Raw genomic sequence first — 14,473 nt, forward strand, 5'->3', positions numbered from 1 at the left:
TGTACCTGCACACGATCCACCCAATCTATAAATTTTGAGACTGGGATAGCTAATCTGAAATTATGAAAATGCTACACCCTAAGACCTGATCATGTGTCTTTCAGAAAAATGACAATATAAGCTAATATGTCAGGATGGTCTTAAGTTGCACCACGAACAAAAACAGACCAAGGTATAAAAGGGAGTTCATAGAAAAAAGGTCCATATCCATAGTGGAACAAATTGAAAGAAGTTTATATAAAAATTTAATCGACAATCATGTACACTGGACACCCTATCGCCATATCAACAAGTTTAAATCAGTATAAATTGGTAAAAAGCTTGATCTTACCAATCATTATATACATGCTCTCATGTACCACACTGCAAGTTTACTCCCTACAGTGGCATTGCAATAAAATGCTACAATATCACTCCAATTAGGCAATGAAAAAGGAACAGCAACACACTCGAAATTAGATATTGCAGAGAAGGAAAGAGAGAATCTATGTCTTGGAGATCCAAATTAACATGCTACAATATCACGCACAAAATGGAAAGCAACAGAGTAGCTCTGTGCATTCTAACGGTGTCAGTTATGAAAACGAAGTAATATCACCAGTGAAGTGTATCAGTAATTTTTATCATTTCTTCTTATCAATAGGACATTAGGACCAACAGATTTGAATTTGTAATATGTAAAGGAAAGTGAAAAATCTAGAGAGCTAGTCATCTTGTCAATTCATCAACACGCTGGTGAGGGTGAGTGATTCCTAAACTTAATAAAGCAATAATCACCTGATCAGCTGGCCTAGTGGGGGATACAGTTGTACCAGCAACCAAACCAGAACCTGAAAGGATATCTTAAGTGTGCCACTAATTCCATGGAGGAGGAGAGTTTTAGCTGCCATTGAAGATCCACTTGCACATATTGACAGAACAATTACTCCCTTCAAGGATATATGAGCCAGAGTTAGCAAATTTCCGTAAATAATACAGTAGCAGTAAAAAGTGAAATAGAAGCATGTTGTATAATGTACCCAGTGATGCTTGTCCCGCCCAGTTGCTAACAACTACTCCCTCGGTCCCAAATAAGTGTCATAAGCTTAGTACAACTTTGTACTAAAGTTAGTACAAAGTTGAGACACTTATTTTGGGCGGAGGGAGTATTAAGCTAGGAGCTTGTGCAGCCTATCCATGGTTGCACAATTGATCCAGTTTCTCTGGAGATGAAGCAAACGATTCTGCTATACGAGTCAGGAAAACGGAAGCATGTTCCAGCATCTGAAATAAATCGATGCAGAGCATCAACATCTAAGAATAGATGGTATCATGGTATAATCAGGGTATCCAAATACAAACAACAAGCATATTTTTGCATCATGGTAGTTCAGAAGATTTGTTAGCAGAGGAACCACTTCCATTACAAAATATGAGGCGTGTGAAGGAAGCTTCCTACACATATTAGCAGTTGTAGGTAACGCCACTCTGTATACATTCTACCCAAAAAACACATAGAAATGTAGTACACTATGTGTACAAACAAATAATACAAAGTTGCCATCATATGCAGCACTGACTCATCAACCCTTAGTTCTTCAGAGTGGTGACGTACCTCAGAAGCATCTGAATCACCTCTAGAGAGATGTTTGCTACCTGCTGCTTCAGCTGTTCGATCTTTATGTTCGTCTCTTGCTCAAGGCGTTTGACGTTTGCGCCAGAGTCACTACTGGTCTGGAAGTGGAAATGCCAAGAATATAAATGATCAAAAGCCCTGTTATTATCTTATAAACAAACAGATTGAATATGCAGATGCACGATACATACCTTAGTGAGCTTCCTTGGAAATCGGCCTCCATTTGGCATGATGCTCGGCTATCTCTCTCTGTCTCTTCTTTTGCTTGCCCAAGCCTTGCTGTTTCAGCTGATCCTGCAAGAAGTTAGCATGCTATTGGTCACCATATTGGGATTATTAGACTGACTTGTTCACACAAACTATATGTAAATAAAAGCAACTCATGCAGCAAATCCTTCCGGAAAAGCCACAAAAGTTCTGCTTCCTAAGGCAATATATCTTGCCACTCGCCCCTCCCCGATGCAATTCAGAAACAGGTAGCGCTGGCTTTGTTTGGCGAAAATGGAATACTGCCTTCAGTCTCACCACCAAAGCGGCCAAAAATAATTGCAGAAATTGTCAGTTTTGGGGAAGACTAACCTGCGAATATAAATTGGAAATGATAGACAAACCTTCCATAAATTTCTTCTGAGATTTCAACAGCAAATAGGAACCTTGATATAAAAGCCAAGAGATGGGAGGAGATAAGATCATGTCAATGAACAGATCAAACAAACGATGTGCCGCCTGAATCAAGATCCACCACAGGAAAGTGCAGCGGACGGGAATGACACGGCTACCGAGATTTTTTTTATCCCACAAATGCGTCGCTCACTGGATTTGACAAAACACGTTTACATATTAAATTCAGAAAACCATGATACTTTAGTACAACAAGTAGATGCAAAAAAAAAATTCTATCCTTAAATAAAGTGGCTGGTGCTATAATTCTTTGCTATGGTCCTACAAAAACTTTTAAGTTGCTCCAGAAATTAGTATGACTAACATACGGCAAATTCAAAGTCCAAGCTGTCAATCTTTTCAAGAAAACAATATGTGTTTGCTTCCTTAAGAAAAGAAAAGAATCAGGAACTCTCACAAAATAGTCTGCAAACAATTATAACTCAAGAAACAGAGAAACATGGCCTGAAGCAGGTCAACAACATAAAACTTGACAACCTGTATCACTCCTAGGACTAAATTAGGAGACCAAAAAACCCTTGCAGAATTTGCATGCCAACAGAGAACAAATTGATGACCAAACAAGACTTAGTTTTGGAGTACTAATAAGAAAGATAGATACATGGATGATTGTTAAGCGTCATAGATAACTTAGTAGATACATAGATGATGTACAACTCGTCAGGCATATGGAGCTATCATAGCATGGATAACTTGTCAGGCATAACATAGATGCAACCAACACAAGAGAGGTGTTCTAGATAGATAGATACATAGGTAGACACAGATATGAATCAAATGGGGGATCCCATGCACTTACCTGGAATTTGTCTTCGGAAGGTTTGTGCGTGGCTGGTGAAGGTTGCGGTTGATGGGGCTATCCACGGCTGCGACTCCGGGGCAGGCGGACGGGGTAGGGGGCAGCGGATGGATGGAGCTCAGGGTCGGAGTTATCGGCGGCTGCAGATGAGTGAATCTACACTCTAAAATATGTCTATATATATATATATATATATATATATATATATATGTGTGTGTGTGTGTGTGTGTGTGTGTGTGTGTGTGTAGTCCATTTGAAATCTCTAAAAAGACAAATATTTAGGAACAGAGGGAGTACAATTTTATATTGTGAATTAGAGTTCTGTAAATCTGTATAAAGAGGGATGTTCTAGATTACATGAGAACTTGAAGGATTTTGTGATGCTAGTTAGAACAGGTGCGGTGTCAAGCAACAGATGGCATATTAGACCTAGGAACCTATATATTCATCAAGTATTACCGTTTGGTGTGGTTCCAGAGTGGATAGAGTGGCATAGTTAAGAGTCATGGAAGAAAGAAATTCAAGTGCATCTATCTAGCAAACGAAATGGCAGAGTGTGAATACTTGATCTCTTGTCACAGTGAACCTCGTAGTTAGTATGAAAATTTGCTTTAGTATACTACTATCCGCATCTAATGCATGTATGAATGCTCCAAAATTTGTACTAATAAAGGAGCATTATCATATTTGTTTAGCAAGCAAACAATGATAATTATTATAGCTGAACACTTCTGAATAAATTCAATGCCAGAGAGAGGTATTACCTGTTATTCTTAGCATTTGGGTAGCTGTCATTGCATAGTGCATGGTAAAGGTACTTTTCCAAGCTGGAGTTCTTGACCCGGTGGTCCACGTTGCAGTATATGTTGCTGATACAATTAGAAGACTGCCCTGACTGTAATTGTTGAAAGCCTATAAATACATTCAAGATTACCGATTATGAATGAATTAATAATTAACCATGCATGAACTTGTTAACCGAAGGAATAATACATGCCATCCTCAGGAGTACTTGCCTTTTTCTTTCTTTCCGCAGAAGGTGCTTGGGCGATGAAACCGATATGTAGGGCATACCAACACAAATCTGCAATACAAAACTAATTCTCAGTTTGCACAAATATGAGTATTGATGACTCAAAACAATCAGCAATGACAGGGACTGACCAATATACAGATAACTAAGCAGATTTGTTAACTCCAAAATTGCATAACCTATCATCATGTAAACAAAAATGATAGGAGAAAACCATTTATGGAACAGTGAGAATGAAATCAAACATGCACACACAATGAAACGGTGCGATCTTTGCACATAGAGAGAGAGAGAGAGAGAGAGAGAGAGAGAGAGAGAGAGAGAGAGAGAGAGAGAGAGAGAGAGAGAGAGAGAGAGAGAGAGAGAGAGAGAAGGATTGACAGAAACTCACATTGACACCAGCCATCCCTCGAAGATGCCTCCCTGCAGATCCATATGACACCGTTGCTCCTTGTCCATATTGTCAACCTCCCCTCTACCCATGAGGCATCCGTCGCCTGGGTCTCCGGCCTCGTTGCTCCATCCCCACCATGGACCTATTGGACCTCCCCTCATCAGCCAATCTGGTGGAAGGGGATCAGCGAAAAGGAGCACGGTGGCAGGGCATCTCTGCAATCCGTGCTATCCTTCTGCGTCGAGGATGAAGAATATACTTTCGGGAGGAAGAGTAGGCGGGCAGCGGGGAGTAAGAGACGCCGGAGGGAATGGGGATTTTTTTCCTTTCTGGTGAAACCTAGCCTTGATAGCTTTCTCACCTTGGGGACGGCTGCAGCGGCGAGACGGTGACAGGTAGGAGGAGGCGGAGGGGCGGTGGCGCACGTACAGGGGAGGAGAGGCGACATCACTGGATAGAGAGAGGGGGCCGAGGGTAGCGGCGGCGCTGGAGTGGGAGGAGGAGGCGCTCGAGGCAGAGGGCATGGGGGGAGAAGGAGGCGCTCGAGGCGGAAGGTTTCGCTTGACAAGTTTTCCGTTCTTTCCCTTTTTCTTTTTACTTCTCTTTTTTTTCCTGCCCAACCAATACTTTCGACGTGGCATGCACGAGAGGTCGCCCTTGTAGCGACTGTTAAAGGGTTTAATGGCACCAAACGAAGCTTCCCGTCATCGTATCCTGGTAAGTGGTTTTTTTAGCATCAGTACAGACACAAGCGCTCATATACACGCGCATACACTCATCCCTATGAACGCACACATACCCACCCTATCTCTATGAGCATCTCCGAGAGACTGAGCCGGCATATCATCTTGAGATTTACGAAGTTATCGTAGGCGCCTCGTCGTCGACGGGAACATCTCCTTCCACTGAAAGCGCATCGCCGAAAATCCTGAAATAAATCCAGAAATAATGCGAGCATCAGGATTTGAAACCTGGTGGATTGGGGATACCACTGTCCAACTAACCATCTCAATCACAGGTTGGTTCGCTCTTGGTGTGGTAACGCAGCTGGAGTCGGTGCTGCTGAGATCGCCAAGCCCACGTCTTAATTAGTACTCTCTCCGTCCGGGTTTATTGGACCCATAAGCAACCGAGGCCTGTCCGTTTTTATTAGGCCGTCGATTTTATTCAGTGTTCGGTTGCTGTTCTTTTCATAGAAAATCAAGGGAGTCAACCCAGCCGTTGCATGCAGCGATAGTATTGGATGGGATCGTGGGTGAGTTAATAGACTGCATGCGCTCCAGCTCTTCCGATTGGCCAGGAAAGCGGCTGTGTGTGCGCGGTAATTGCGAAGTTACTGCTGGGGCATTAAGATATACATGACTTCCGAAACGTCCGGTACAGCTAATGTCGAGATTTTTGCTCTAACCGAAACTAATTACTCGTTTTCTTGGTCCTGCCGATTGTGTCGACGAGCCCAATAAATCCAGATGGAGGGAGTAGCTAGAACGTCTCCGTCGATCGCATTGAGAGCATCTTCAGCCGTTGGTCCCCCAGAAGGCATAAAAATCGCCTTTTGGGGGCGAGCCGTCGATACAATCGACGTTGGGAGTGGTTGGACATCCAGCCGTCGCCTCTAGGTCGCCTTCAGGCGTTGATATTGGTCCAGTTTTCGGTCCATTTTCGGCAAATAAAGGGATCATATGGGCGAGAATAGGTCATATTCAGCGTGGTTCGTCGTGGCTCGACGTTCAATTACCAACATAAACATATTTTTATCACATAGTTCATTAAATAGTTCAACAAAATAGTGCAACAACAAATAATTCAATACAAATTATATAGTTCAACAAATAAAAACTCATATTTCATCACACGTCGCGCCCGGTGTTGCCCTTGAGCCTTTATATGTGCTCCATCAGATCCTGCTGCAGTTGATGATGCACCTGTGGGTCTCGGATCTCCTGACGCATACTGAGGTAGGCAGTCCAGGTTGCCGGTAGCTGGTGATTAATTTCGACTAGAGGACCCTGCCTGTAGTATGGTTCAGTGTCAAACACTGGCTCTTCTTGCTCGCTCTCGATGATCATGTTGTGCAAGATGATACAACAAGTCATGATCTCCCACATTTGATCTTTCGACCAGGTCTGAGCAGGGTGCCGGACAACAGCAAATCGATATTGGAGCACACCAAATGCTCGCTCGATATCCTTCCGGCAAGCCTCCTGCACCTTGGCAAACTGGGAATTCTTGCCTCCTGGCACAACGTTTGAGATAGTCTTCACAAATGCAGGCCATCTCGGATAGATGCCATCAGCTAGGTAGTACCCCTTGTTGTAGTGTCGCCCATTTGACCTCGAAGTTCACCGGAGAAGAATGACCTTCAACAAGCTTGGCAAAGACATGGGAGCATTGCAGCACGTTGATATCATTGTGAGTTCCTGGCATACCAAAGAAGGAGTGCCAAATCCAGAGGTTATGTGTGGCCATTGCCTCAAGTACCACACTGCAACCGCCTTTTGCGCCTTTGTACATCCCCTGCCAAGCAAATGGGCAGTTCTTCCATTTTCCAATGCATACAGTCGATGCTTCCAAGCATCCCAGGAAATCCTCTTGCTGCATTCTGTGCTAGGATCCGAGCAGTGTCTTCCGCATTGGGTGTTCTCAAGTATTGCAGTCCAAACACTGCCACCACTGCCCGACAGAACTTGTAGAAACACTCAATGGTGGTGGACTCGACCATGCGCCCATAGTCGTCGAGTGAATCACCGGGAGCTCCGTATGCAAGCATCCTCATCGCTGTCGTGCACTTCTGGATCGAGGTGAATCCAAATTTGCCGATGCAATTCCATCTTGCACTTGAAGTAGTTGTCGAACTCCCGGATGGAATTCACAATCCTGAGAAATAGCTTTCGGCTCATCAGATAACGGCGTTGAAATGTTTTGTCGCCGTGAAGTGGAGCATCGACGAAGTAATCGGAGTAGAGCATGCAATAGCCTTCGAGATCCCTCGGTCGTGGTCAGCCTCACCATGCGCTCCTCGCCGCCCGCCGCTCCACCAAAGAGATCCACCACGCCGCCCGCTTGACGCCTCTCCCCCGCACGTGGGAGGCCCGTCGGGGCGCACCGACTTCGCCCGACGCCTTCGACGGTCGGGCGCTGGCGCCGACAGCGGAGACGGCCAGGGGAGCTCGTGGAGTGGAGCGTGCGAGGCTAGAGTTGGCGCCTTCGGAACCACCCGCGCGAGCGGCTCGGGAGGAAGAGGAAAAATTCGGTGCATGAAATTTTCAATCGTGCGGGAGCGATGGGTGAGACGAAGATGAGGAAGCTCCTGTCTGGCTTCCTGACAGCGCCCGATGAATCAGAATACCTTCACCGCGATTGAAGAATCAGAGTACCTTTATTCTCATCGCATCCGTTGTGAAAACGTTGCCGACGAATGTCGTAAAAATCACGCTGATTAGCCTGACAGCATGGTGGCTGGAGGCAAAGGGAACCAGAAAAAGTCTCCGACGGCTGCCCTCCGAATCCTATCTCCTCGTCGCCAAAGTTCTACACTCACTCCACCACCTGACCAGACACGTTCCTGTTTTCTACGGGCCCCACTTGTCCGTCTCGTGCGCTCCGTTGGGCCTCGGCCTTTTCCGCCCCCGCAATCTGATCCGCAGGGAGAGCGGCCCGCAATTCCTCCTCACTCACCCACCCACCCACCAGCAATCCATCCATCCCTCGCAGCTCCGGCCGGCGGCGATGCCGGCGGGCCAGCAGCCGCAGGCGCGCGAGCCCGACAGCGGCCGCCAGCACCCGCCGCCCGCCACGCCCGCGCTCCCGTCCGAGGTGGTGCCGGCCTACCCGCCGCCGGAGTCGGAGGACGACGAGTCCTGGGTGTGGACGCAGATCAAGGCGGAGGCCCGGCGCGACGCGGACGCCGAGCCGGCGCTCGCCTCCTTCCTCTACGCCACGGTGCTCTCCCACCCCTCCCTGCCCCGCTCCCTCTCCTTCCACCTCGCCAACAAGCTCTGCTCCTCCACCCTCCTCTCCACGCTCCTCTACGACCTCTTCCTCGCCTCCCTCACCGCGCACCCCTCCCTCCGCGCCGCCGTCGTCGCCGACCTCCTCGCCGCGCGCGCCCGCGACCCCGCCTGCGTCGGCTTCTCCCACTGCCTCCTCAACTACAAGGGCTTCCTCGCCATCCAGGCGCACCGCGTCGCGCACGTGCTCTGGGCGCAGAACCGCCGCCCCCTCGCGCTCGCCCTCCAGTCCCGCGTCGCCGACGTCTTCGCCGTCGACATCCACCCCGCCGCCGTCGTCGGCAAGGCCATCCTCCTCGACCACGCCACCGGCGTCGTCATCGGGGAGACCGCCGTCGTCGGCGACAACGTCTCCATCCTCCACCACGTCACCCTCGGCGGGACCGGCAAGGCCGTCGGCGACCGCCACCCCAAGATTGGGGACGGGGTGCTCATAGGCGCCGGCGCCACCATCCTCGGCAACGTCATGATTGGAGCCGGGGCAAAGATTGGGGCTGGCTCCGTGGTGCTGATAGATGTGCCGGCGAGGAGCACCGCGGTGGGCAACCCTGCCAGGCTGATTGGAGGGAGGAAGGGCGAGTCCGACAAGGACGAGGACATGCCCGGAGAGTCCATGGATCACACCTCCTTCATACGGCAGTGGTCCGACTACACCATCTGAGGGGAGCCATTGTGCAAGGTCTATTACTCATCCTCTGTATCAGTAACCGTGTTGTGCTACCAAATACATAGTGATTTTGTTTTGGTATTGTTCGCTTGTGGATGAACATCAACTGTAGTCTAGTGTGTATGACCAATTGTTTCTTCAGCTGAGCAACCATGCTCGGATACTGATAGCAGATGATTGATGAACGAATAATTTTGTAATCCATGGTGGATTTGGTTGTACTTTAATCATTTTCCGGATTAATCATGCTTTTCCGAGAACATAGGTCATGGATTGATCAAGCTTCAAGGGCATATTAGATCACATGATTATAGCGTGTGAACCAATGATGATGCCGCATACTAAATTCTAGACATATTTTCAGATCCCACTTTCGTCATTTTTCTCTACATCAAATCAAATGAACTGTATTAGAGCCCTTAGCTAATAATTTATTCTTAAGTTCTGGAACGGGGTGATAAATGCCGGTCTAGTATCTGTTTTTCTGAACCTTTATAATTTGCCAGTGTCACTCTTGACAAAGTTTATGAAAGCATTTCCCCAAAAATTTAAGTAAAAAGTGTCTTGTTCTAGCATTATGAATCTGGTTGAAGTTCATGCTCATTTATTCTGTATGTTTATTTATTTATTCATCTCTTTGTAGTTTTAGGACGTATGGTTCATTGAGCTCCCACATGCTATACCTATATATCCACCATTTTGATATATGATGAATATAAAAAAAATACTTTTCTTCTGTCAAGACAATGTCGCCTTCGTTGGATGGGTCAATGAAGACTAGGAAAACACTATTTTCTGAATTTTATACCACACTTGCCCTTCTGAAGCTTCCGGCTGACTGTCAAAGTCATCGAGTCAACAAAGTCTTAAGTCTTTCACAAGTGCCTTCTGAAGCTTTGAGCGAACCATTCAAAGTCATTGAGTCAGCAAATTCCCAAGTCTTTCTAGCTTAGAGCACCATCTATCTGGTAAGAGGCTGGGAGGGCTTTCTGTTTGTTTGCGTTTCACAATGGAAGCAATCATTTCTGAATTTTATACCACACTTGCCCTTCTGAAGCTTCTGGCTGACTGTCAAAGTCATCGAGTCAACAAAGTCTTAAGTCTTTCGAGCTCAGAGCACCATCTATATAGTGACGTGCTGGGAGGAGTTCCTGTTCATTCGCGCTTCACAATGGAGACAATCATCTCTGTGGTTCTTGGTGATCTTGTTGGCAGAGCTATATCCTTCGTGGTCGAGAAGCGCCGCGAGAAGACAACCGCTGAGGAGGATCTGCAGAGGCTGCGCCAGCTGCTTCTGAGGATAAGTGCTGTTGTCGAGGAGGCTGAGGGGCGATGTGTCACAAACCGGGGGATGATACATCAAGCTAGCACGATGCGAGAGCAAATGTTCAGAGGGTACTACCTTCTCGATGCCTTCAGGTGCAGAGAGAAGAAGACCGATGACGAGGAGGTGAGTCACTTCTTGTTTGCTCAATCCAATTTCAATCCGGCCAAGCGTTTTCGCCGCCTTTCTAGCAACACTCAGATTGAGAGCACGGTAACTGTTAGAGTAAGCAGTCAGGAGCTTAAACAGGTTGTTCTTGGCCTAGAAAGCATGCTTGTTGATATGAAGGAGTTTGCTATATTTCTGATGAGCTACCCTCGCATGTACCGCCAACCCTATGGTGCATATTTATTTGTGGACAAGTATATGTTTGGCCGCCAAATGGAGAGGGAACAAGCCATCCGCTTCTTGCTACAAGCAGAGCTTCCGTATGGAAATGTGGGTGTCCTTCCAGTTGTTGGTTCTGCATATGTTGGGAAGAGCACTCTTGTGGAACATGTTTGCAACGATGAGCGTGTACAAAACCACTTCTCCTTGATCTTGCTCTACATTGGAAACAACCTTCAAGATGAAACGATGACAACTTTTAGAGATCATTGCGTGATCAAGCATCAAAATATTTCCTTGGATGAAGAGAAGTCGTTGGTAGTCATTGAGCTCTTAGGGGACGTGGACAAAGGAGTATGGAAGAGACTGCTGCACTCTTCTGAACGATGCATGCCACATGGGAGTAAGATCATAATCACAAGCCGATCAGAGAAAGTGGCCAGTCTTGGAACAACGGAAGCCGTCAGGCTAAACTATTTGTCTAAAGAAGCTTACTGGTATTTCTTCAGGATGCTCGTGTTTGGTAGCACGGATCCGGAGGAGCACCCGAAGTTAACATCCATAGCCATGGAGATAGCCGTAGAGATGTGTGGATCTTTCTTATACGCATATGTTGCTGCTGCCTTACTGAGAGAAAATCTTAGTGCTCGGTTCTGGTACAGGGTTCTCAGACACCTTAGGGAGTACAAGCAGAAGAATATCTTGTTGTTAGGTGAATATCCTGCTGAGGAAGATCAGCCTCGGTATATTTTGAGCTTGGCTAAAAGGCGGCATGGTTCTGAGGATACTAAGTTCCTTTTGCAAAGTAGTCACTGCCACAATGGTCCTGCTTCTCATGGTGGGCTTCCGAAGATAACAATGGTGGATCTGCTATCCGGCACCTGGAGCGCTATGCCAAGGGGAAAATTTGAGGTCTTGTCCTGGAGGTCTGTCATACCACCGTACTACAGCTACACAACTGCTTGCGAGTTTGTCCGGCACAGCAGTAGTACCACAGCATAGATGAAGAAGAGAAGCGCTCTTTGGCACCGTGGTGACATTGCTTTGATTTACTGGTGGTTCTCTTCTTGTCTATGGACCATGGCTCACCTGATTGGTTGATGAGACTTCCTTGCTTTGCTGGTGTAAAAGTTGATGATATTTATTTAAGTTGATCTGGTTCTTGACTCGATCTTGTATGGAGTATACTGTGACTGGTATCCGGTACATATGGCTCCCTAATTACCGGTTGTGTTTGTAATCACTTTTGCCATCTTCATCTGAATAAATAAGCCCTTGGCTAAGTAGCTAATGTTTCTCCTCAGACTCTCTTTTTTACTTTTTGTATAGAGCTGACACATCTTGCTAGCTAGTACTCCCTCCGTCCGAAAAAGCTTGTCCCTCAAATGGATGAGGGTGACGAAGGACAAGCATCCTGGGCATCCTCGGCATCGGCGCAGATTCTCAGAAGCAGCTACTGCAACCTCTGCAGATCCTGCCGCGAAGTTTGGTACTTTTCAGCCAAAAGATGCTGGTTAACGGTGTCTTGTACAGTAGAAGACAACATCACTCACACGAGTCTGGGCGAGTTCAGTTCAGGCAACCTGCATGCCTTGCTACAAAGATCAGTGCCGCAAGTGAAAATCAACACAGATAGCTGGAGCTAACAAGATGAAAAAACAGCTGAAAGAACAGAGTGAACAAACACAACCACTGCCTGATTGTGCAGGTGCTGGGAAGGGCCAAACAAAAAAGTGATCTCACTGTTGATCCTAACAGGGGAGACTTGCAGCTTCAAGTTTCCACCACACTGATCTTTATTAAATCAGATATAAATCAGAAACAGATACTTTTCGTCTGTCATAACAGTGTTGCTTTCGTTGGCTGGGTCAAATGCCAATTCCCTGCTCAGTGCTTGTGCTGGATAACAATTGAAAGGACACGGTGAGCAGGCACGATCACTTCTTGATTGTGCAGGTGTTAGAAACGACGGAGGAAAAAACGTCATCTGGCTATTTATCAAATGGTGCAAACATGCTATTTTCTGGAAGCTACATCATAATTGCTTTCTGAAGCTTTAGCTGACCATTCAGAGTCATGGAGTCAGCAACTTGCTAACTCCCTTCAAGTTCTGGTGAGAGTCAGGGAGGGGTTCCTGTTTGCTTGCAGTTTACGATGGAGACACTAATTTCTGCAGTTCTTGATGATACTGTCAGCAGAACCATATTCTACTGGTTGAGAAGTGCTGTGAGCAGAGAACCACGGAAGAGGATCTGCAGAGGCTGCACCAGCTGCTTCTGAGGTTACGTGCCGTTGTTGAGGAGGCTGAGGGGTGGCATGTCACTGCAAAGATGATCTGTCAGACTAGCATGATGACAAAGCAAATGTTCAGAGGGTACTAACTTCTCGACACCTTCAAGTGTGGAGAGAAGAAGACTGACACTGAGGAGGTGAGTCCCTCCTTGTTCGTTCAATCCAAATTTAATCCAGCTAATGTTTTTACCGCATATCTAGTGACATTCAAACTGAGAGCAGGGTAATGGGTAGAGAAAGCAGCAAGTAGTTGAAATAGGTACTTTTTGTTAGAGTTATATTATAAGTCATGTACCCCTTTGTATTTATCCCGTTATATAAGGGGTTTTCTGCGTATGTTTCACATCTGTACATGTATATATATCGGCCTATGGCCTCATGGGAATACAAGTTGCATATTTCCTAACATGGTATTAGAGGTAGGTCAATTTTTTCGCACGCCGCAACTCGTGCTGTTGATCCTCCGTGGCCGCCGCCGCGGCTTTTCTCTGTCGTAGCGTCGGTTCTCACGTCCGGTCCTCTCTGATCGGTCCACCCAAGGCCGGCTCCTTCCCCGTCCGTCCCGCATCTCTGTAACGCTCACGCCGCATCCTTTGGACCGAGCAAGCTGGTCGCCTCTCTGGATCGGATCTCCGTCGGGCTGCTGCTCTTCCAACAACTAGACACCGGTCGTCGCCCCTTATTGGATCTCCCTGCCAGCTGCCAGTTTCCGCTCTCTGCAGCTCCTTGCCGATCTCGCCGCCAGCTGCTCTTCTCGCCGGATCTCTCCGCCAGACTGCTCCTCGTCCGGCGGTTGCCGTCTGCTGCCCGTCGGAAGCCTCTGTTACTCCCGCGTGACTGCTGCTGCCTGGAAAAAAAAACAGGCACGATGTCCGCATCTTCCGGCTATGTTGCTGTTCCTCGCTGTCCGGTGATCTTTGATGGTACTAACTACACCGAGTTCACTGGCTTCATGCGCATTCACATGCGTGGCATCCGTATCTGGGGTGTTCTTTCTAGCGAGGTCTGCTGTCCGCCACGTCCAGTTCCTCCGGTGGCCCCTACTCCTCCGACTCCACTGGTTCTTGCTCCGGATGCTAATCAGGCCGCCAAGGATGCGGCTAAGCTTGCTGATGAGGCTGCTGATCGTGCTTATGATGAGAAGGTTTTGACTTATGAGGAGGCTCTTCAGATTTATCATGGTGCTCTGTCTGCTTACACCCAGTGGCTTGATGATGATGCTCGTGCTGCTGCTGTTCTCACTGCTAGTGTTCCGCCTCAGTTTGCTTCTGAGTTTCTGGGTCTTCCTACTGTCTTTGAGATGTGGACCCGTCTTCGTCAGCGCTATCAGC

The 14,473-nt window shown here is 47.2% G+C and overlaps 2 protein-coding genes and 3 long non-coding RNA genes across 5 annotated transcripts; 2 read left to right on the plus strand and 3 right to left on the minus strand.

Annotated features, from left to right (window-relative positions):
• Positions 1 to 783: 783 nt before the first annotated feature.
• LOC119325616 lies at positions 784 to 1,904 on the minus strand. The gene is made up of 4 exons (XR_005157613.1): positions 1,807 to 1,904; positions 1,595 to 1,713; positions 1,020 to 1,263; positions 784 to 929 (listed from the first exon to the last, which is right to left on the minus strand). It is a non-coding gene; the product is annotated as an uncharacterized LOC119325616 (long non-coding RNA).
• A 273-nt stretch (positions 1,905 to 2,177) lies between these two features.
• LOC119325680 lies at positions 2,178 to 4,003 on the minus strand. Its single transcript, XR_005157644.1, has 3 exons — positions 3,860 to 4,003; positions 3,096 to 3,235; positions 2,178 to 2,428 (listed from the first exon to the last, which is right to left on the minus strand). It is a non-coding gene; the product is annotated as an uncharacterized LOC119325680 (long non-coding RNA).
• Positions 4,004 to 4,109: 106 nt separating this feature from the next.
• LOC119325734 lies at positions 4,110 to 5,041 on the minus strand. The gene is made up of 3 exons (XR_005157671.1): positions 4,884 to 5,041; positions 4,520 to 4,664; positions 4,110 to 4,179 (listed from the first exon to the last, which is right to left on the minus strand). It is a non-coding gene; the product is annotated as an uncharacterized LOC119325734 (long non-coding RNA).
• A 3,136-nt stretch (positions 5,042 to 8,177) lies between these two features.
• LOC119288263 (probable serine acetyltransferase 5) lies at positions 8,178 to 9,442 on the plus strand. Its single transcript, XM_037567897.1, has one exon. The coding sequence runs from the start codon at positions 8,252 to 8,254 to the stop codon at positions 9,191 to 9,193; it is 942 nt and encodes a 313-aa protein (XP_037423794.1). The 5' UTR covers positions 8,178 to 8,251; the 3' UTR covers positions 9,194 to 9,442.
• A 140-nt stretch (positions 9,443 to 9,582) lies between these two features.
• On the plus strand, positions 9,583 to 12,136 carry LOC119288233 (disease resistance protein RGA2-like). Its single transcript, XM_037567872.1, has one exon. The coding sequence runs from the start codon at positions 10,209 to 10,211 to the stop codon at positions 11,850 to 11,852; it is 1,644 nt and encodes a 547-aa protein (XP_037423769.1). The 5' UTR covers positions 9,583 to 10,208; the 3' UTR covers positions 11,853 to 12,136.
• The last annotated feature ends 2,337 nt before the right edge of the window (positions 12,137 to 14,473 follow it).

Source organism: Triticum dicoccoides, chromosome 1A (genome assembly GCF_002162155.2).
Source record: "Triticum dicoccoides isolate Atlit2015 ecotype Zavitan chromosome 1A, WEW_v2.0, whole genome shotgun sequence".
In the NCBI taxonomy this organism is placed as follows: Eukaryota; Viridiplantae; Streptophyta; class Magnoliopsida; order Poales; family Poaceae; genus Triticum; species Triticum dicoccoides.